At 38.8% G+C, this 15,630-nt stretch overlaps 1 protein-coding gene across 2 annotated transcripts; it reads left to right on the top strand.

Moving 5' to 3' along the window:
- Positions 1-358: 358 nt before the first annotated feature.
- Positions 359-14,750, top strand: lonp2 (lon peptidase 2, peroxisomal). Of its 2 annotated transcripts, none has more exons than XM_056766432.1 (15): positions 359-701; positions 1,635-1,869; positions 2,287-2,418; positions 2,550-2,672; positions 2,750-2,913; positions 3,506-3,600; positions 4,810-5,068; positions 6,178-6,319; positions 8,249-8,399; positions 8,582-8,708; positions 9,091-9,212; positions 11,501-11,613; positions 13,175-13,382; positions 13,581-13,756; positions 14,144-14,750. In XM_056766432.1, exons 1-15 carry the CDS (start codon positions 469-471, stop codon positions 14,363-14,365), a joined length of 2,502 nt encoding a protein of 833 aa, XP_056622410.1. In that variant the 5' UTR covers positions 359-468; the 3' UTR covers positions 14,366-14,750. The 2 variants fall into 2 exon arrangements, with proteins under 2 accessions (XP_056622410.1, XP_056622409.1); XM_056766431.1 differs by having other exon boundaries at positions 13,581-13,765.
- Positions 14,751-15,630: the final 880 nt, after the last annotated feature.

The following is a 15,630-nucleotide window of genomic DNA, read 5'->3' as shown; positions in this document are numbered from 1 at the left end:
AGTGTATTAAGCTAATAATTATTATATCCCTTATCCATAAAACAAACATGTCAAATTAAACACTTAAGTACAATACAGAATATGTTAGTAAAAGTACAATACGTTAAACATGATTTATGAACCCTAAAAGTTACAATTAACAAAACCCGTTTTAAGCATCAAACCAATGTCTGTGAATGCATTTAGCAAATGACCTTCAGACACAGTTAAACGTTACACACACATGACAAGTAAAGTGAAGTTAACATAAACTAACATAAACGTACACAACACACGCAGCATTCCACGTGGTTTCCTAAAAGTAGGCGTTTCCGTTTGCGCTACCACAGTTGTCCTACTGTACCTGCCGTACTTCAGCTTCCTGTTTTCACTTGTCCCAGTAAATCATTCGATGGAGGCGTTCCTTACGTCTTAGTTCACGGCGATAACAAGTTTAATTGTTATTCACGTTGATCCAAACTCCACACAATGTCTTCCACCGGCGGCATTCAGATCCCCAGCCGGCTGCCTTTGCTGTGCACTCATGATGGAGTGCTTTTACCCGGCTCGACCGTGAGAATCAGCGTGGATACGGCGAGAAACATGCAGTTAGTGAAGAGCAGATTGCTGAAAGGCACCTCGCTTAAAAGCACCATCATCGGGGTCATTCCCAACACCAGAGACCCCGAAGAAGACAGCGATGAGCTCCCGTCATTACACAGGTGGGTCAGTGATGTCAGAGACCGTCAAACCAGCTGCAAGACTACAGTGTGATATAACTGTCATTTAACACATTATAACACATTTGTTTACCAACCTGTTTACCAAGATGACTGACACAGAACATTTTGTATTTATTTTATTAATTTTAATGTTAAAAATGTCAAGATTAACCAAAACGTGTTTATTTTGTACATGCTAGAGAGTTTGTATTCTAGAATTATCTTTTGTGCAGCAGGTGGACTTTAATCTTGTGGGTTTGCATTGCTATACCAGTTCAGCAGTTGTGTTTTTAGAGGGACAGCTCACATAGAAACGACAATTCTGCCATAATTTACACGGCTTCAAGTTGTTTCAAACCTGAATAAACTTATTCCACTGAACACGAAAGAAGATATTTGGAAGAATGTTTGTAACCGGTCAGTTCTGAGGCACAATTGACTTCCAAAGTAGGAAACAAAACTACTGTGGTGGTCAATGGTGCCCTTGTGGTTTGTTTTAGACAAATACGGTATCTTCTTGTCTTCAACAGAACAAAATACATTTATACAGGTTTAAAACAACTTGACAGTGAGTAAATTTGACATATTTCTCATTTTTGTGTAAACTATCCCTTCGACACTGTATACCTATTTTGAGCCGGCATATCTCTCATGCAACACTTTCAGAGAATAAATATTTTAAAATCACAATTTAAATCAATTTGCATTAATTTACATGCCTACACATGACTTTGAATATCAAAGGTTTAGCAAGTTTAATAGTAATTCTATATTCATTTATTTACATGGGGTATTCACGTTTCATATTATTGGAAAATATTTTGTATACTCCCTGAGTGCAAGTCATCAATAACAAAAAGCTTAACATTATAATAAACATATGAACAATTTTAATATAAAAGCTTAACAAGATGTAATGCTATGTTTCTACAGTATTGGCACAGCTGGACTAGCGGTGCAGGTCGTGGGAAGTAACTGGCCGAAACCGCACTACACGCTGCTCATTACAGGTCTATGTCGCTTTCGTGTGACCCAGCTAGTAAGGGAAAGGCCCTTTCCTCTGGCCGAGGTGGAACAACTTGACAAACTGGAGCAGTACACAGAGGGATTTCAAGCAGATAATGAACTGGGGGAACTGTCACAGAGGTTCTATCAGGCTGCTGTACAGGTCAGACAGTGGTCTGGATGTAATGTTGTGATGTGTTCTTTGATAATGTGCATTTATACATTTGGTGACTTACGTGTATTCAAGCTATATATTTTATCAATATATGTTTTAACTGGGAATGCCTACCAGGTACACATTTTGTATTGTAGTTATGGTGAAGTTGGACTTTGACTTGCTTGGTTGGTTGTGCAACTCAAAAGTTCAAAGTCACATTTAAGTTTTTAATGTTGCAGGGGACTCTTTAAACTGGAAGCAATAAACGTAAATAGCCAAAATAGGCTTTAAATAAAGGACAATGAAGTAAAAAATATTTTTTTAGTTCCTCATTTGGCACCAGTCATCTGCACAGATCTTTTCATTGCCTATAAGCTCTTAATGGAGTCTAATAAACTTGCCCTCTGACCTCTCCTTGTTTAGCTGGTTGGGATGTTGGATATGTCAGTGCCTGTGGTGGCTAAACTCAGACGGTTGTTGGACAGTTTACCTAGAGAAACCCTGCCTGATGTCTTGGCCTCCATGATCCGCACTTCCAACAAAGAGAAACTGCAGGTACACCAGAAATAAGTGTTTTATTGTGAATGCAAGAATCTTCATGTTTCCATACCAAACCATGGCATAATAGTTAGCGGCCTTCTTAAACTAAAGGTTTTTTAAATATTTGTTGAATGTGTTGTTGTCAGGTGCTGGATGCCTTGGATTTAGAGGAACGGTTTAAGAAGGCTCTTCCTCTGCTCACCAGACAAATTGAGGGACTCAAGCTGTTACAGAAGACCCGTAAACTCAGACCTGATGATGACAAGAGAGTAGGCTTACATCTGTTCTATCCTCATCTGTTACCTCACCTCCTGTTCTTATCCACACTTATTCCTCTACATCTTAGGTGCTGTCCATCCGTAAAGGCGGTGTGTTTCCCGGCCGTCAGTTCTCTCTGGAGGAGGAAGGCGACGATGAGGATGGTGATGATACGGCTTCACTGGAGAGGAAGGTCAAAGCTGCATCTATGCCAGAGGCTGCACTGCGTGTTTGTCTGAAGGAGCTTAGGCGGTATTTACTGGTCTTTGATCTTATCAGTAGATATGTTGCTGTATAATTTTTCTGCTTTACTATACACACTAGACAGCAAGGATGCTTGACAACCTGATGTTTACTTCATTTTTTAGGCCGGAATGTTATGCTGTGATTATTATCTTAATTAATGACACAATGCATAATTTAACCATTTCTTAAATTAATATATATTATAGCAGTTATTAAAGAACCATAGCATCAAGCAAATTATGTAATGTGAAAAAAATCATCCTCATCCTCAATTTGTTCCAAAACTATTAATTTCTTTGTTTGGTGGTACACAAATATATTTGGATGAATGTTAGCAACTGAGCTTTCTCGGGCACCATTGACTACCATTGTAGGGGAAAATTAGTGTATATTCTTGGTTATTTTAAACTTTTGACCACCCCTGAAATCTCAGTTGCTAAGATTCATCTAAACATCTTTCTTTGTTTTCAACTAAACAAAGACATGGGTTGGAGTATCCTTTTAATATCGCTTTGCAAAAAAATTGACTTGATAACCATTCAATTGTCAATATGGGTTCAACACTGATTTTTAATGACAGTATGTGACCTTTGTTTAGATTAAAAAAGATGCCACAGTCCATGCCAGAGTATGCGCTGACCCGCAACTACCTGGAGATGATGATTGAACTTCCCTGGAGCAAGAGCACCACAGGTCAGAAAGATCTTATTTATTAACACTATTACTTTGGAGAAATGTATTTGGAAATATGTATTTTTTATTTTTTGCAAGAAGCATTGCTTTTTTTTTAATAACTTCCATTAAACGATTTAATGAAATGTGAATTTTAGTTATTACATGTTTTTTTTTAAATAATCATATATTTCTAATTGGCATAGCTTTGAATGTTTGCTAGTATTTCGAAAATAATCTGAAATATCCGAAAATTATTTTTACAGCCGTTATATATTCAGTATTCAATAATAAATCTAATATTTACTTGTGAAAAAGTACAAAATATATATTATAGTTGTAATATGACCTGCCCTGCACTGTCTCTGGCCACCACCAGAGGGCGACACATCTATATTTACCAAACCATTGAAGTCACAAATGAATACTGGAGAGTGAAGATATTTTATTTCCCATGGTCACAAGGAGACTCTGAAAACTTTACTACAACACATTTTCTTGCACAGCATATTAAAACACATTAAAAATACACATACATTCATTCATGTTTTCCTTACTTTCATGATTGCAGCTGTTTTTATTTACAGACGCAACACCACACACATGTGCAAGGAAACGTCTGAATTCCTTATTGTCCTAAGTCTACAGGTCTCTTTGAAATATGATCTCGGACTGTCCATGAACAGGACGACCAGGCGCACATGTATACAATGCCATGCATACCTCTCTATTTCCCCTGCCAGATGTGAAACAGACCTTGAGGCTGGAATTCTGCTGGGAAAATTTCACGAGTTTAAAGTACAGTCTTTTGAGTTCACGGGTGGAAAATTGATTTAGTGGTATAGATCACCCTAGGAATACACAGGTCTGTGTTCATGGGAATACTGTAAATGGAGAATAGACATTGTATGATTTGTGAGAACCTTAAAGAAAATTCCGGTTTAAGTTTTCTTTATGGGACAGCTGCAAATGTCTGTGTCTTGTTATATGATATAAGGAGATGCATATGTCTCTGATAAAATACATGCATTCCTTTCAAAATCTATACAACATGCCTGCAAACAGAGGCTTCAGCGGGTGGTGGTTTATTTCTTAAGTTACAATAGTTGACCGTACAATTATAGTAAAAAGAACATTTGATGTCTCACGTTTTGGAAATGATGTGTGCTTTTATGTACTGTAGTGCTGTTTTGTAATGTAAGCATCACTTCATATACCTGCTCCGTTCAGATTGCTTGGACATCCGGGCAGCACGGGTTCTTTTGGATAATGATCACTACGCCATGGAGAAGCTAAAGAGAAGGGTGTTAGAGTATCTGGCTGTCCGGCAGCTCAAGAGTTCCCTTAAGGGTCCCATACTGTGTTTTGTGGGACCCCCTGGTGTGGGAAAGACCAGCGTTGGCCGCTCTGTCGCCCGCACGTTGGGCCGAGAGTTTCACCGCATTGCCTTGGGAGGAGTCTGCGACCAGTCGGACATACGTGGCCACAGGTGAGACTTCATGATAGGAGACAATGCTATACGTTGTATATTAAAACCAGAATCATTTTTTTAAGCTCTAGGTTGCCAAACATTTTCCTGCAGTGCTGAACATCTATGACTCAACCCAGATGTTACTGCGATCGACGACTCACGCTAGATAATTCAGCCATGTGAAACTCAATATAACCATTAAACATTGTATTGTCATTAAATGGTGAGATATAACCAACATGTGGGCCAAATTGAGGTATCGGACTATGACAAACCTCCCAAAGAGACGTGACGTAGTGCATTGAATAATGGGAGAAACTTTAAACCCCAATGTTCTCTTTGAGGTCCCCTTTGATGTCTTGTCTCTGTAGAAACTACAAGGCGATAACATCACAAACACCCTGCAGGCCGGGGCAAGCCTCCGGGCTCTCTGATTGGTCGACATGAAAACGTCCCGCTCACACATACGGACAGATTGTGTCCTTAGGACAAACGGCTCGTAGAAGCTTTTCCCACACACTTGTCTCCTCATTTCATGTCTCTTTAAAAGAACATGGATTAGTTTACTATTGTAGACCTTATAAAGTTCAATGGCAGTCTTACAACCACTAATGAGTGTCATTAAAGCACATGTCACTCTTGTCTGTCTTCATATCCTGCCTTGGTGTCAATTCAGCGGGGGGAAATGCTGTTAATCTTGTTTATATGTTGTCAAGATTATGTAAAATAGCACCAAACCCATCATATGCACTCAAATCCAATTTGCGGCACACCTTTGCCAGCTCACGTCTTTTCAATACCTGTACGAGGCATAAAACTGAAAATGCTGCTCATTTATCCACAAATAAGGTTTAAAATGAGATCAATGAGCGGCAGGAACACTCTACAGGCACCTTGCAATGTCCAGTGATAAAATCACAGTCAGTATGAACCTTTAAAAACAATTGCACTTCAGGTCGATTTGAAGATGAAGAGCCGTTTTGTAACTCTTTTCATGTTTCTTTTCCATTTGTCCATGTGAGGTCTGATACAAATCTTGGGTCACGTTCCATGTTTTAATCTTTTATCGCTCTCTCTTTCTCCCAATTTTCCATCTCCCTCTTATCTCCACGCGTCTGCTTTCATAGGCGCACGTACGTTGGTAGCATGCCTGGCCGCATCATAAACGGACTGAAAACTGTTGGTGTAAACAATCCTGTCTTTTTACTGGACGAGGTGGACAAACTGGGGAAGAGCCTGCAGGGAGACCCTGCCGCCGCCCTGCTGGAGGTGAGGAGAATATCACATTCAGCAGATTTTTACCCAAACGTGATAGAGAAAAAATATATGCAAATTATAATGTATAGAGATATATCGGTCGGGACAGGACACCATGTTCCTGAGGTGTTTTACATCAAATCTAAGAGCTAGGCTTTTGGGGGTATATTTAAAATATACATTTGACTATTTTCATTGTGCTGAAAAATGTCTTTTGAATTGAGGTCATGTTTTGATGTGTGGTCGTACACTAGATTTGGTGTTGTGTAAGCATATGCACATCATGTTATGTTGACATGATAGGGACTACTGAGCTTGTCATCTCTATATTCATCCTCACATATGAAACAGAGATACACTTTGCTAAACTTCAGTTTAAGCTAAATACTTCTAGGGGTAAGCTTGACACACAAATCATTTATTTACATTTAATTATACATTTTAATATAGTTTCATGCACATTACATGATACATCATATCATATGTACACAACCGTTTGCACACGCACTTGTTTGTGAATGCGCTTGTTTGTTAACGCAGAGATAATATCCAAACGTGCACGCTGTGATGCAGATGTTCTTGACATCCGTACATGTGTGATTCTTATCCTATTTTCTTGTGGCATGACCATCTTTTACACAAATCTAGCAGAGAGAGAGTGAAAAGCATCTTATAGTTTCAACATAACATCAGTGGTCTTTTATCAGAAGATCGCCACTAAAAACTGTCCGGGGAGTGGCCTCCAGCTCGTGCTGTAAAGCATGTGACCTCTTTCAACGTGCATCAGATTGAGGAGAGAGGCAGGTTAGAGGGCAGACATGACTCGGCAAGCTCAGCAGAAATCTCAGGGGTTTAGGTCAGCAGAAGTGGAGAGTAAGCTTTAGTTAGGGAACATTTCAAAAAGTTGTTAAAGTTGATTCTTTGCAGATGGAAAGGTAGAGCATGAGAATAGTCTGTGTATAAATTATAAAATGACTTTGAACTTTAATTTCAAACCGGTCCTGTTTTATTTTCTTGAAACACATTACATTTTATTCCGCATAAATGATGAATATTTTAAAGATTCAAATGCTTATCTTTTATCAAATTGTTGACTTTCCCTTATATTAACCTTATTATTATATAATATATATATATTTTAAATGACTTTTCGGCAAGGGTCATCATATCTATATTATTTTTTATTCATGTGCTTTCATAATGTTTTAACAACATCTAAAACGTACTTCCTCTCTGGAGTCGTGATCCTTCTCTTTTGATGTCAGTTTGATGGAAAAGTTAAAGTGATAGTTCACACAAAAATGAAAATTCTGTCATCATTTACTCATCCTTTCATCATTTCAAACCTGTATGACTTTCTTCCACAGAACACAAAAGAAGATAGTTTGAAGAAAGTTGGTAACCGAACTGCCCTGTCACTGATTCACCTCTATTGTATAGACACGAAACCGATGCAAGTAAATGGGGTCCAGTTAAGAACATTCTTCAAAATATCTTCTTTTGTGTTCTGTGAAAGAAAGTCAAGAGGATGAGTAAATGTTGACGGAATTTTCATTTTTGTGTGAACTATCACTTTAACCCCTCCTCTCTAGCGTTCAGTCTGCTCCGAGTTTCATTTTGTAGAATTGATTTTTCAATCATTTGGAAACTATACTGAAGTCGATTGCGATTTATAATTCACTATAATGAAGGTACTTATGTTTTGTCTATGATTCTAAGGCAAAGTACTGTTGCTATGGTTACCTCTTCAGACTAGTGTGATTATGTTTTCAAGCATCTTTTGGCGCCTGGTAAAAATATGCATTCTGTCGATCAAGCTACACATTCTGTGTAATCTTTTGTGGGCGCCGTTATAGATTCCCGGAATTGACATGAGGACACCTGCCTAATCTGACATCATTTCTGATGCGCAAAATGTCTCTCTCTGTAATCTGTTATCAGGTTCTGGACCCGGAGCAGAACCACAGCTTCACTGATCATTATCTCAACGTGCCTTTTGATCTCTCGCAAGTCCTTTTTATCGCCACGGCCAACACCACTGCGACAATCCCCCCTGCCTTGCTGGACAGAATGGAGGTCCTCCAGGTGCCAGGTCAGAGTTCAACAGTTCAAAACAGGGCAGCAGGATGTAGTATTGACGACATGACACTTTTGTTGATCGATAAGTGACGATTTTAACTTCATCACAATATACTCAATCCCATAACAGAGCAGATGTTCTTTATTGGTTTGTTGTTATTCATGTCCTGAATATCGGCATGTGTGTCTCTTCAGGCTACACCCAGGAAGAGAAGGTGGAAATCGCCCATCGGCACATGATGGCTCATCAGCTGGATCAGCATGGACTGAGCCCACAACAGCTCCAGATCCCTCAGGACACCACAGTGGAAATCATCAGCAAGTATGAACCCAGACACACAATGTTCTGTGCACTAAAGAGCTTTGATCTGATAACTCCACCATTTGGGGAACAGAGGGAAGACTGAAGAGTACCGACGGCTAAATCAGGTCACTTAAAAAAATAGAAAATAAATGAGTATTAGATGGATATGCCCCATTATGTCTCCCATAGTAAACTGTATCCGTTTATTTTCTTACTCTCTTTCAAAACAGTATCTTATAACAGGTCTTCCAAAGTTGTCTGTTCAAAGTCAGTAGTTCATCAGGGTCCATCAATTAACTCATTCCACTAGAGGTGCTAATTTATGGATGATTATGTGCTAAATGGCCCTCGGGCCAGCCCTGACGGTGGGGATGTGATTTGTGTGCGAATGTGTTTGTAGATACACGCGAGAGGCGGGCGTGCGGTCTTTGGAGAGGAAGATCGGGGCCATCTGTCGGGCTGTGGCTGTAAAGGTCGCTGAAGGTCACAAGGTCTCTAAAGAGGAGTCCCCAACTGATCCAGGTAAGAAGCTCTCGCAAATGATTGTGTTAGAATTACCGCAGCTTACTCAGGCTTTGGTTTACATAGGGCTGTCAAACGATTCATCGCAATGAATAACATCCAGAGTAAAAGTTTGTGTATGGATCAAAGACAAAAAAGGGTTTAAATATAAACAATAAGTGTAATACTGCTTCAAATTGTTGTTGTTAAAAAAGTTATCTGTTTAGTTTAATGGCATTTTTGATTTTCTGAGCAAAAAATGGTATCGTACATTTCCCCCTGATTTTCAGAAGACGCACACCAAAGTGTCATTTAGTGTAACAATTTTGTCAGCCATACAGTATTTACAACACAAATCTATTTATAATTACTTTCACCCCAAATGCTAATTAGTTGTAATTTTACACTTTTTTTATGTTTTACCACTATCCTAGGTTTTGCTCATTTGTAGATAATATATTTGTTACTCATTTAAAGCACAATGAAATGTAATATGTTATATTGAATTTGTACATAAATATTGTGTTACACTGAATGTAAAGTAACCAAATGTTGACATTTTACTCTCGAAAAACTTAGTTGAAACCATAAAGTAGAAATTTTACTTACATTTAATGAGCTTTCTATGAATACGAAATCACTTTTGTACATTTCTTTTGATGGAGACACCTTAACGTCTTTGACATACAGTATGTATGTGTACTGTGCATATTTATTTTGTATTTGTAAGTACACACATACATGCATATATTTAAGGAAAATATAAAAATGAATAAAGGCTTATATATAATTTTAATTATTTGTAAATATAAATAAATTCATGTAAATATTTCCTAAATACGTGTATGTTTATGGGTATGTGTTAATAAATACAAACTTAATATGCACAGTACACAGACATATATTATGTAAACACAAACCATTATTCTGGATGCGATTAATTGTTTGACGGCCCTTGTTTAGACCTAATGCTGAGATTGTCCTAGAAATCCTAAACCAAAATCACTTCAATTTTACTTAAAGCCACACCCACAGCGAAATCTTATTGGTTGAAAATGTGTGTTCACACACAGACAGAATCAAATACACATTGAAACACGCTCATTGTCCTAAAACTAGTCCCACACTGCATCTTTACATCAATCTTTTTCAAGCACAAGCCTCCCCTCGAGGTTCAGAGGAGGGTGAAGCGTGCTAACAGACGGCCTCAGACCCCCCTCTCAGACCCCCAACCTCGTGTGTTTGCAGCTGCTCTTCTGTACAGGAGTTACAGCATTGGCGGTTAACACAGTCGGGGTGACTCTGTTCATAGATTTAATTCAACTCTGTTTCTCTGTCCTGCCTAGCCCATATGTGAGGAGTGAAAGATTTAGAGAGAGGAGGGTCAGAGGTTCTCGACTGCACCCTCGTGGATAGGTCTTTGTGTCCAGGAGGCCTTATTGTCTTTGAGTATAGCTTAAAAATGAGTATTTGAGTGTTTTATGCAGACCTCAGTCACTCACGCTCTGTCTGCTGTACTATGTAGCAGGTGTTGTTCTAAGTCTTATCATCATGACAGCTGTAGCGTGTGCATCCTGCTGTTGTCAGCTTTCTTGGTGTATTCAGTTTTATAACTTTTGAGTTGCAGGAATGTAAAAGAATGGGTTTGTTATTTTGGTATGTTAAACTCTTTATATGAATAGTTCGCCCCTCCAAAAAAGTCATTTGTTTCATTCTCAAGTTGTTTCTTTGAAGAACGTTGGTTGCACTAAGCTATTTTAACATGCACCACTGCATCATCCATAACAAGGTCTCAACAATGGAAAATTAGTCAAAAATCATGCTTCATATAGCCTTTAACATGAGTACACTTTCTTTCTTTGTTCTTCACAACATGGTCCTCCTCCTTTGCATGTCATTAACAGTCCAGTCACATGACCGTTGGTCAGCAAGGGGCATGTAAATAATAGTGAGTCTTGCCAACGGCTAGAACACAAAACACTGTCAGAAAAAGACCCATTAGACGTCCTCTGAAAGTAAATACACCCTATAGCTCCTTTCTTTGTGTATCATCATCACGACCACTCGTCTTATTGTTGCCTCCCAAAATTAAAATAACACCTGCTCTCCCTCATAGCCAGACCCCTATGGCATCATTCTATCCCATAATTCTCCATTATTCTTTTTTCTATTCAGTTGTCTCCCTCTGGCCATGATATCTGTCACCACCTTAGAAAATAAAAACTGTAAGATAGAACAGATAATAAAAGGCGTACAGGCGCAATTATATTTGACTGCCTTTATTCCCACATTTCTTCGCTCTGTTTCAGGTCAAGACAGCAAGGAAGAGGATTCTGGGATTGGGGCTCCTCCAGACATGCCTATTGTTATTGATCACATCGCTCTCAAAGATATTCTTGGCCCGCCGCTCTTTGAAATGGAGGTAAGCGTCAAATAAACGTCTGAAAGCTTCTTAAGGCTTTACAGGAAATGTTTTTGGAATTTACAGAGTGCACTTAAAGCTTCATCCCATCTTTGTGTATCAAGCTGATGAAACAGCGAGACAATAAGACACAAGCACTTCAGAGTGTCTTAGGTTTCTAATAGAGGAGGTTTAAAAATGAACCAAATTTGACAACATTTTATCGAAAAAAATTGATAAATTGCTGATTTAAGTGATATGTGATACAATAATACAGGCGCGGAAAAAAATCAGAGACCATTAGAATTTGATCCTCATTTCTAGACGTGTTGTGATCATTCTAGTCCAGTGTCTGTTGAACTTCAACAAAACCAAACCTCAGGAGTGACAAAATGTCCTCCAACAGCAAATGTGAAAGACTGACGGTATGACAAGACACATGATAACTGTGATAAAAATCAAGGTTATCACATGAACTTTTCCTAAATACATGTACAAATATTACTGTTTTATCTTGTTGAGCATCTTTTCTGTTATTTTTTCCCTGTGTCTCTTGTTAAAAACAATATTTTTATTTGACATTTGGGAGAAATGTTAGTAGTCAAAAATCATAATTTTTCCTCTCTCTTTATTTTTTCTGCGGCTGTAAGTTTGTAAAATATGTTTATATCATTGTAACAACTCCATAAAATGGAAGGAAGGAGTCGGGAACCGGCAAACATTCAAAACATTTAACAAAGTAATATAACAGCCGGCGGCCCCTCACGGACGACCGCCGGCGAACAAAACATGAACATAAATACAAACATAACACAAGTTCGGGCCCGGTCCTCTCTCTTCGACGGTCCGGTCGCTCGTTCCTTTTATACGCTCCCAATCTCCTACGTGATTCGAGCCCGGTGTGCGCACAGCTGGGGCTAATTCACAATTACTCACCGGACTCGAACCACGGTCTCGCCCCGCCTACTCTACTACAATCATATTAAAATATATTCAAAAACTGACCATTTTATAACCAACATAGATGTTTTATATTCTGAAAGTGAACAGATAAAAACAACAAATTTGACAGCGTAACCAACATTTGCGATGTTTTGATCATTTTATACATTATGAACCCCAAAATGGGGTGCAAAAAAATCCCCTGTGCCGAACCCTCCTGTTCTGTACAACATTGTCAACTGACATTGCCATTTTCAGCACGGTCCTGCCATTACTCACATACCTCATTTATTGACAGACCTTTAAGACTTCTGCCCTGCAGCCCATCGTGTGCTGTGGTGTGCAGTTCTGTTTCTCAGAGGAGAAGCGCTCTGTCCCTCAGTAATGGATGCATGCATTCCTGCCATGCCTATGGAGATAGGACAGGGAAAGGCCAGAAGCAGTGAGAGAAGAGCCAGATTCTGCTGAACTATCACACCAGTCTTCTCCCTCAAAGCTTTGTGTTAGCAATCAACTATCTACAGTTGGATTTAAAATAGCTCTACATCTCAGTTACTCAAGGGGTGCAAAATAGTGAAAAAGGAACATTATTTACTGTAGACAAAGTAAATATTTTTTTGCGTCTGAATATTCTACGTAGGTATCAGGGCGGCTGACTCTACCGGGCGTGGCGATAGGGCTGGCCTGGACTCCAATGGGTGGAGAGATCATGTTTGTGGAGGCCAGTCGTATGGAAGGGGAGGGGCAGCTGACCTTAACCGGACAGCTTGGAGATGTCATGAAAGAATCAGCCCATCTAGCTATCAGCTGGCTCCGCAGCAATGCCAAGACTTACAACCTCACTCATGGTAAGTTATGGGGATTTATACGATGGACAGTTTCAGCTCTGAATGCTGATTGGTCGAAAGCACATTTGTGACTGGATCACTGGGTCAATGTTTCGTCAACGTCAACGAAAGAGCAATACGGCACAAGAAGCTTTTTGGTACAAAACAAAATGCTTAAAAACTCGCTCAATGATTTATTGTAACGCTGGTTTGTTGCAGGCAGCGCTGATCTTCTGGAGGGTACCGACATCCACTTACACTTCCCAGCAGGTTCCGTCACTAAGGATGGACCCTCCGCTGGGGTTACCATAGTAACATGCCTGGCCTCTCTGCTGAGCGGGCGGCTGGTGCGCTCTGATGTGGCCATGACTGGAGAGATCACTCTCAGAGGATTGGTACTGCCGGTTAGAAACACAAAACTCTTTTACAATCAAACCTTCAAGTAGGCCCTTGTGAAGCGTGTGGAACTCCTCTGCATGTCTGTGCCGAGAAATCTGCAGAACTGAGCAGAATAATATTGTTATGATTTATATTTAATGTTATTGGAGAAATGATAACTAGTATATGTTGGGTAAAAAAACACAGTCTAATTTGGCCAAAATATATGCAATAAAAAGAAGCTTTTTGTAGACAGACTCTATGTGGACCTACATGTAAATATAGTGGAAATTCCACAAGGTTTACTTTTATTCTTTTAAATCCTATTTAGTCATTATTAAAAGGTAATTTATCATCATTTATGTATTGCCTGAGCCAACAAGATGTATCTTGTCTCACTACAGGTGGGAGGTATAAAAGATAAAGTCTTGGCAGCTCACCGGGCCAATCTGAAACGAATTATCATCCCCAAGCGCAATGAGAAGGACTTGGAGGAGATACCTGCCAATGTGCGAGCTGACCTGGATTTTGTTTTGGCCAGCACTCTCGATGAAGTATTAAACGCAGCTTTCGATGGCGGGTTCCCCTTGGCTGTCAGTCATCCACAAGTTGCTAGCAAACTTTGAGGCAGTGGTTGCTAGATAAACTGATGCACAAAACAGTTGTTTGAGACTTTTCTTTTTTAACACTTATTAGCACTTCTAGTCTGTGAATACTAGCCTTTTGGCAATGAATCAGACTGAGCAATTCAGATCCTCTGTTCTCTCATTTAATAACAGATGACAATAGATCCTATGATGTGATTGTTAGTTTCACTTCGTTTGACAGAAGTTGACATTATATATTCACATATTTTTTAATCTGATTGTTAAATGTGAAGCGTAACAGGTTCAATAAAGCTAACATGATATTTTCAGGATGCTTAGCGCACTTTAAATGGTATTATTGTGATATATTATGTGCACGTTAATTAGATTTAATAAAGTTCTTGATCTCAATCTACAACATTTACAATGTTTACAAAGAACATTATTGTTGATGTGGTCACACAATTTCTCCATTATTTTGAGGTGTCACTCTACTATCCCACATTCATTGACATTAATTAATGCATAAGCCAACAATTATTGAGTTAATGTTACTTAATACGGTTGCGCATCCATGTTAGTTCATTATGCATAAAGGTCTTGGCGCTTGTTTATACGGTATTCCTTTGAATTGTCAAAACACCTCTCAAAATTCTTATTACAGATGCGAGAATCGAAGAAAATCTTTTTTATGACAGACGAAAATATCGGAGGCAGTGTGTGAATGTGATTGACAGAACGTGAGATTATATATATTTTTTAACATAGCAAAATTTCGGACGCAAATTTCGGCCTTTAATGTGTTAAAAATGTGTTTGTAACACACAAAGGGTTACAAAGAATAACATGAAAATAACACAAACAACGTGTTAAAAATAACACGTGTTACATTCTCTTTATATCGAGTATATGTGTGTTTATATTTTTATATCCAAAACCAAGTAACACTAAACAAATGCCAAATATACCCTTAATTTGAACTTGAAATGCTATGTTACAATAGGGTCTCTCTTTGACAGCTGCACCTGAAGTTGTTCCGGTTTGTAGATTTTAACAATGATAATTAGATGTGGAATGCTACACAACCTGCCCTTCATTAAAGAGAGTAATACCTGAATGACAGCCATGACGGGTAAACATAGGGTGTGTTTTGAAATGCCTGGCGATGAAGGTTAAATAGTTTAACTGCTGGTTGGTCACAGGGTTTGATGATGATTAAGAATTGTCAGAAAAAACTAAAGTTTCTGCATTAAACAGAAATATTCACTGTAAAGCTATTTGATAACAGTAATTAAACATTCTAG

The sequence above is a fragment of the Triplophysa dalaica genome, chromosome 14 (genome assembly GCF_015846415.1).
Source record: "Triplophysa dalaica isolate WHDGS20190420 chromosome 14, ASM1584641v1, whole genome shotgun sequence".
Lineage (NCBI taxonomy): Eukaryota > Metazoa > Chordata > Actinopteri > Cypriniformes > Nemacheilidae > Triplophysa > Triplophysa dalaica.
This window is presented reverse-complemented; position numbering and strand designations above follow the sequence as displayed.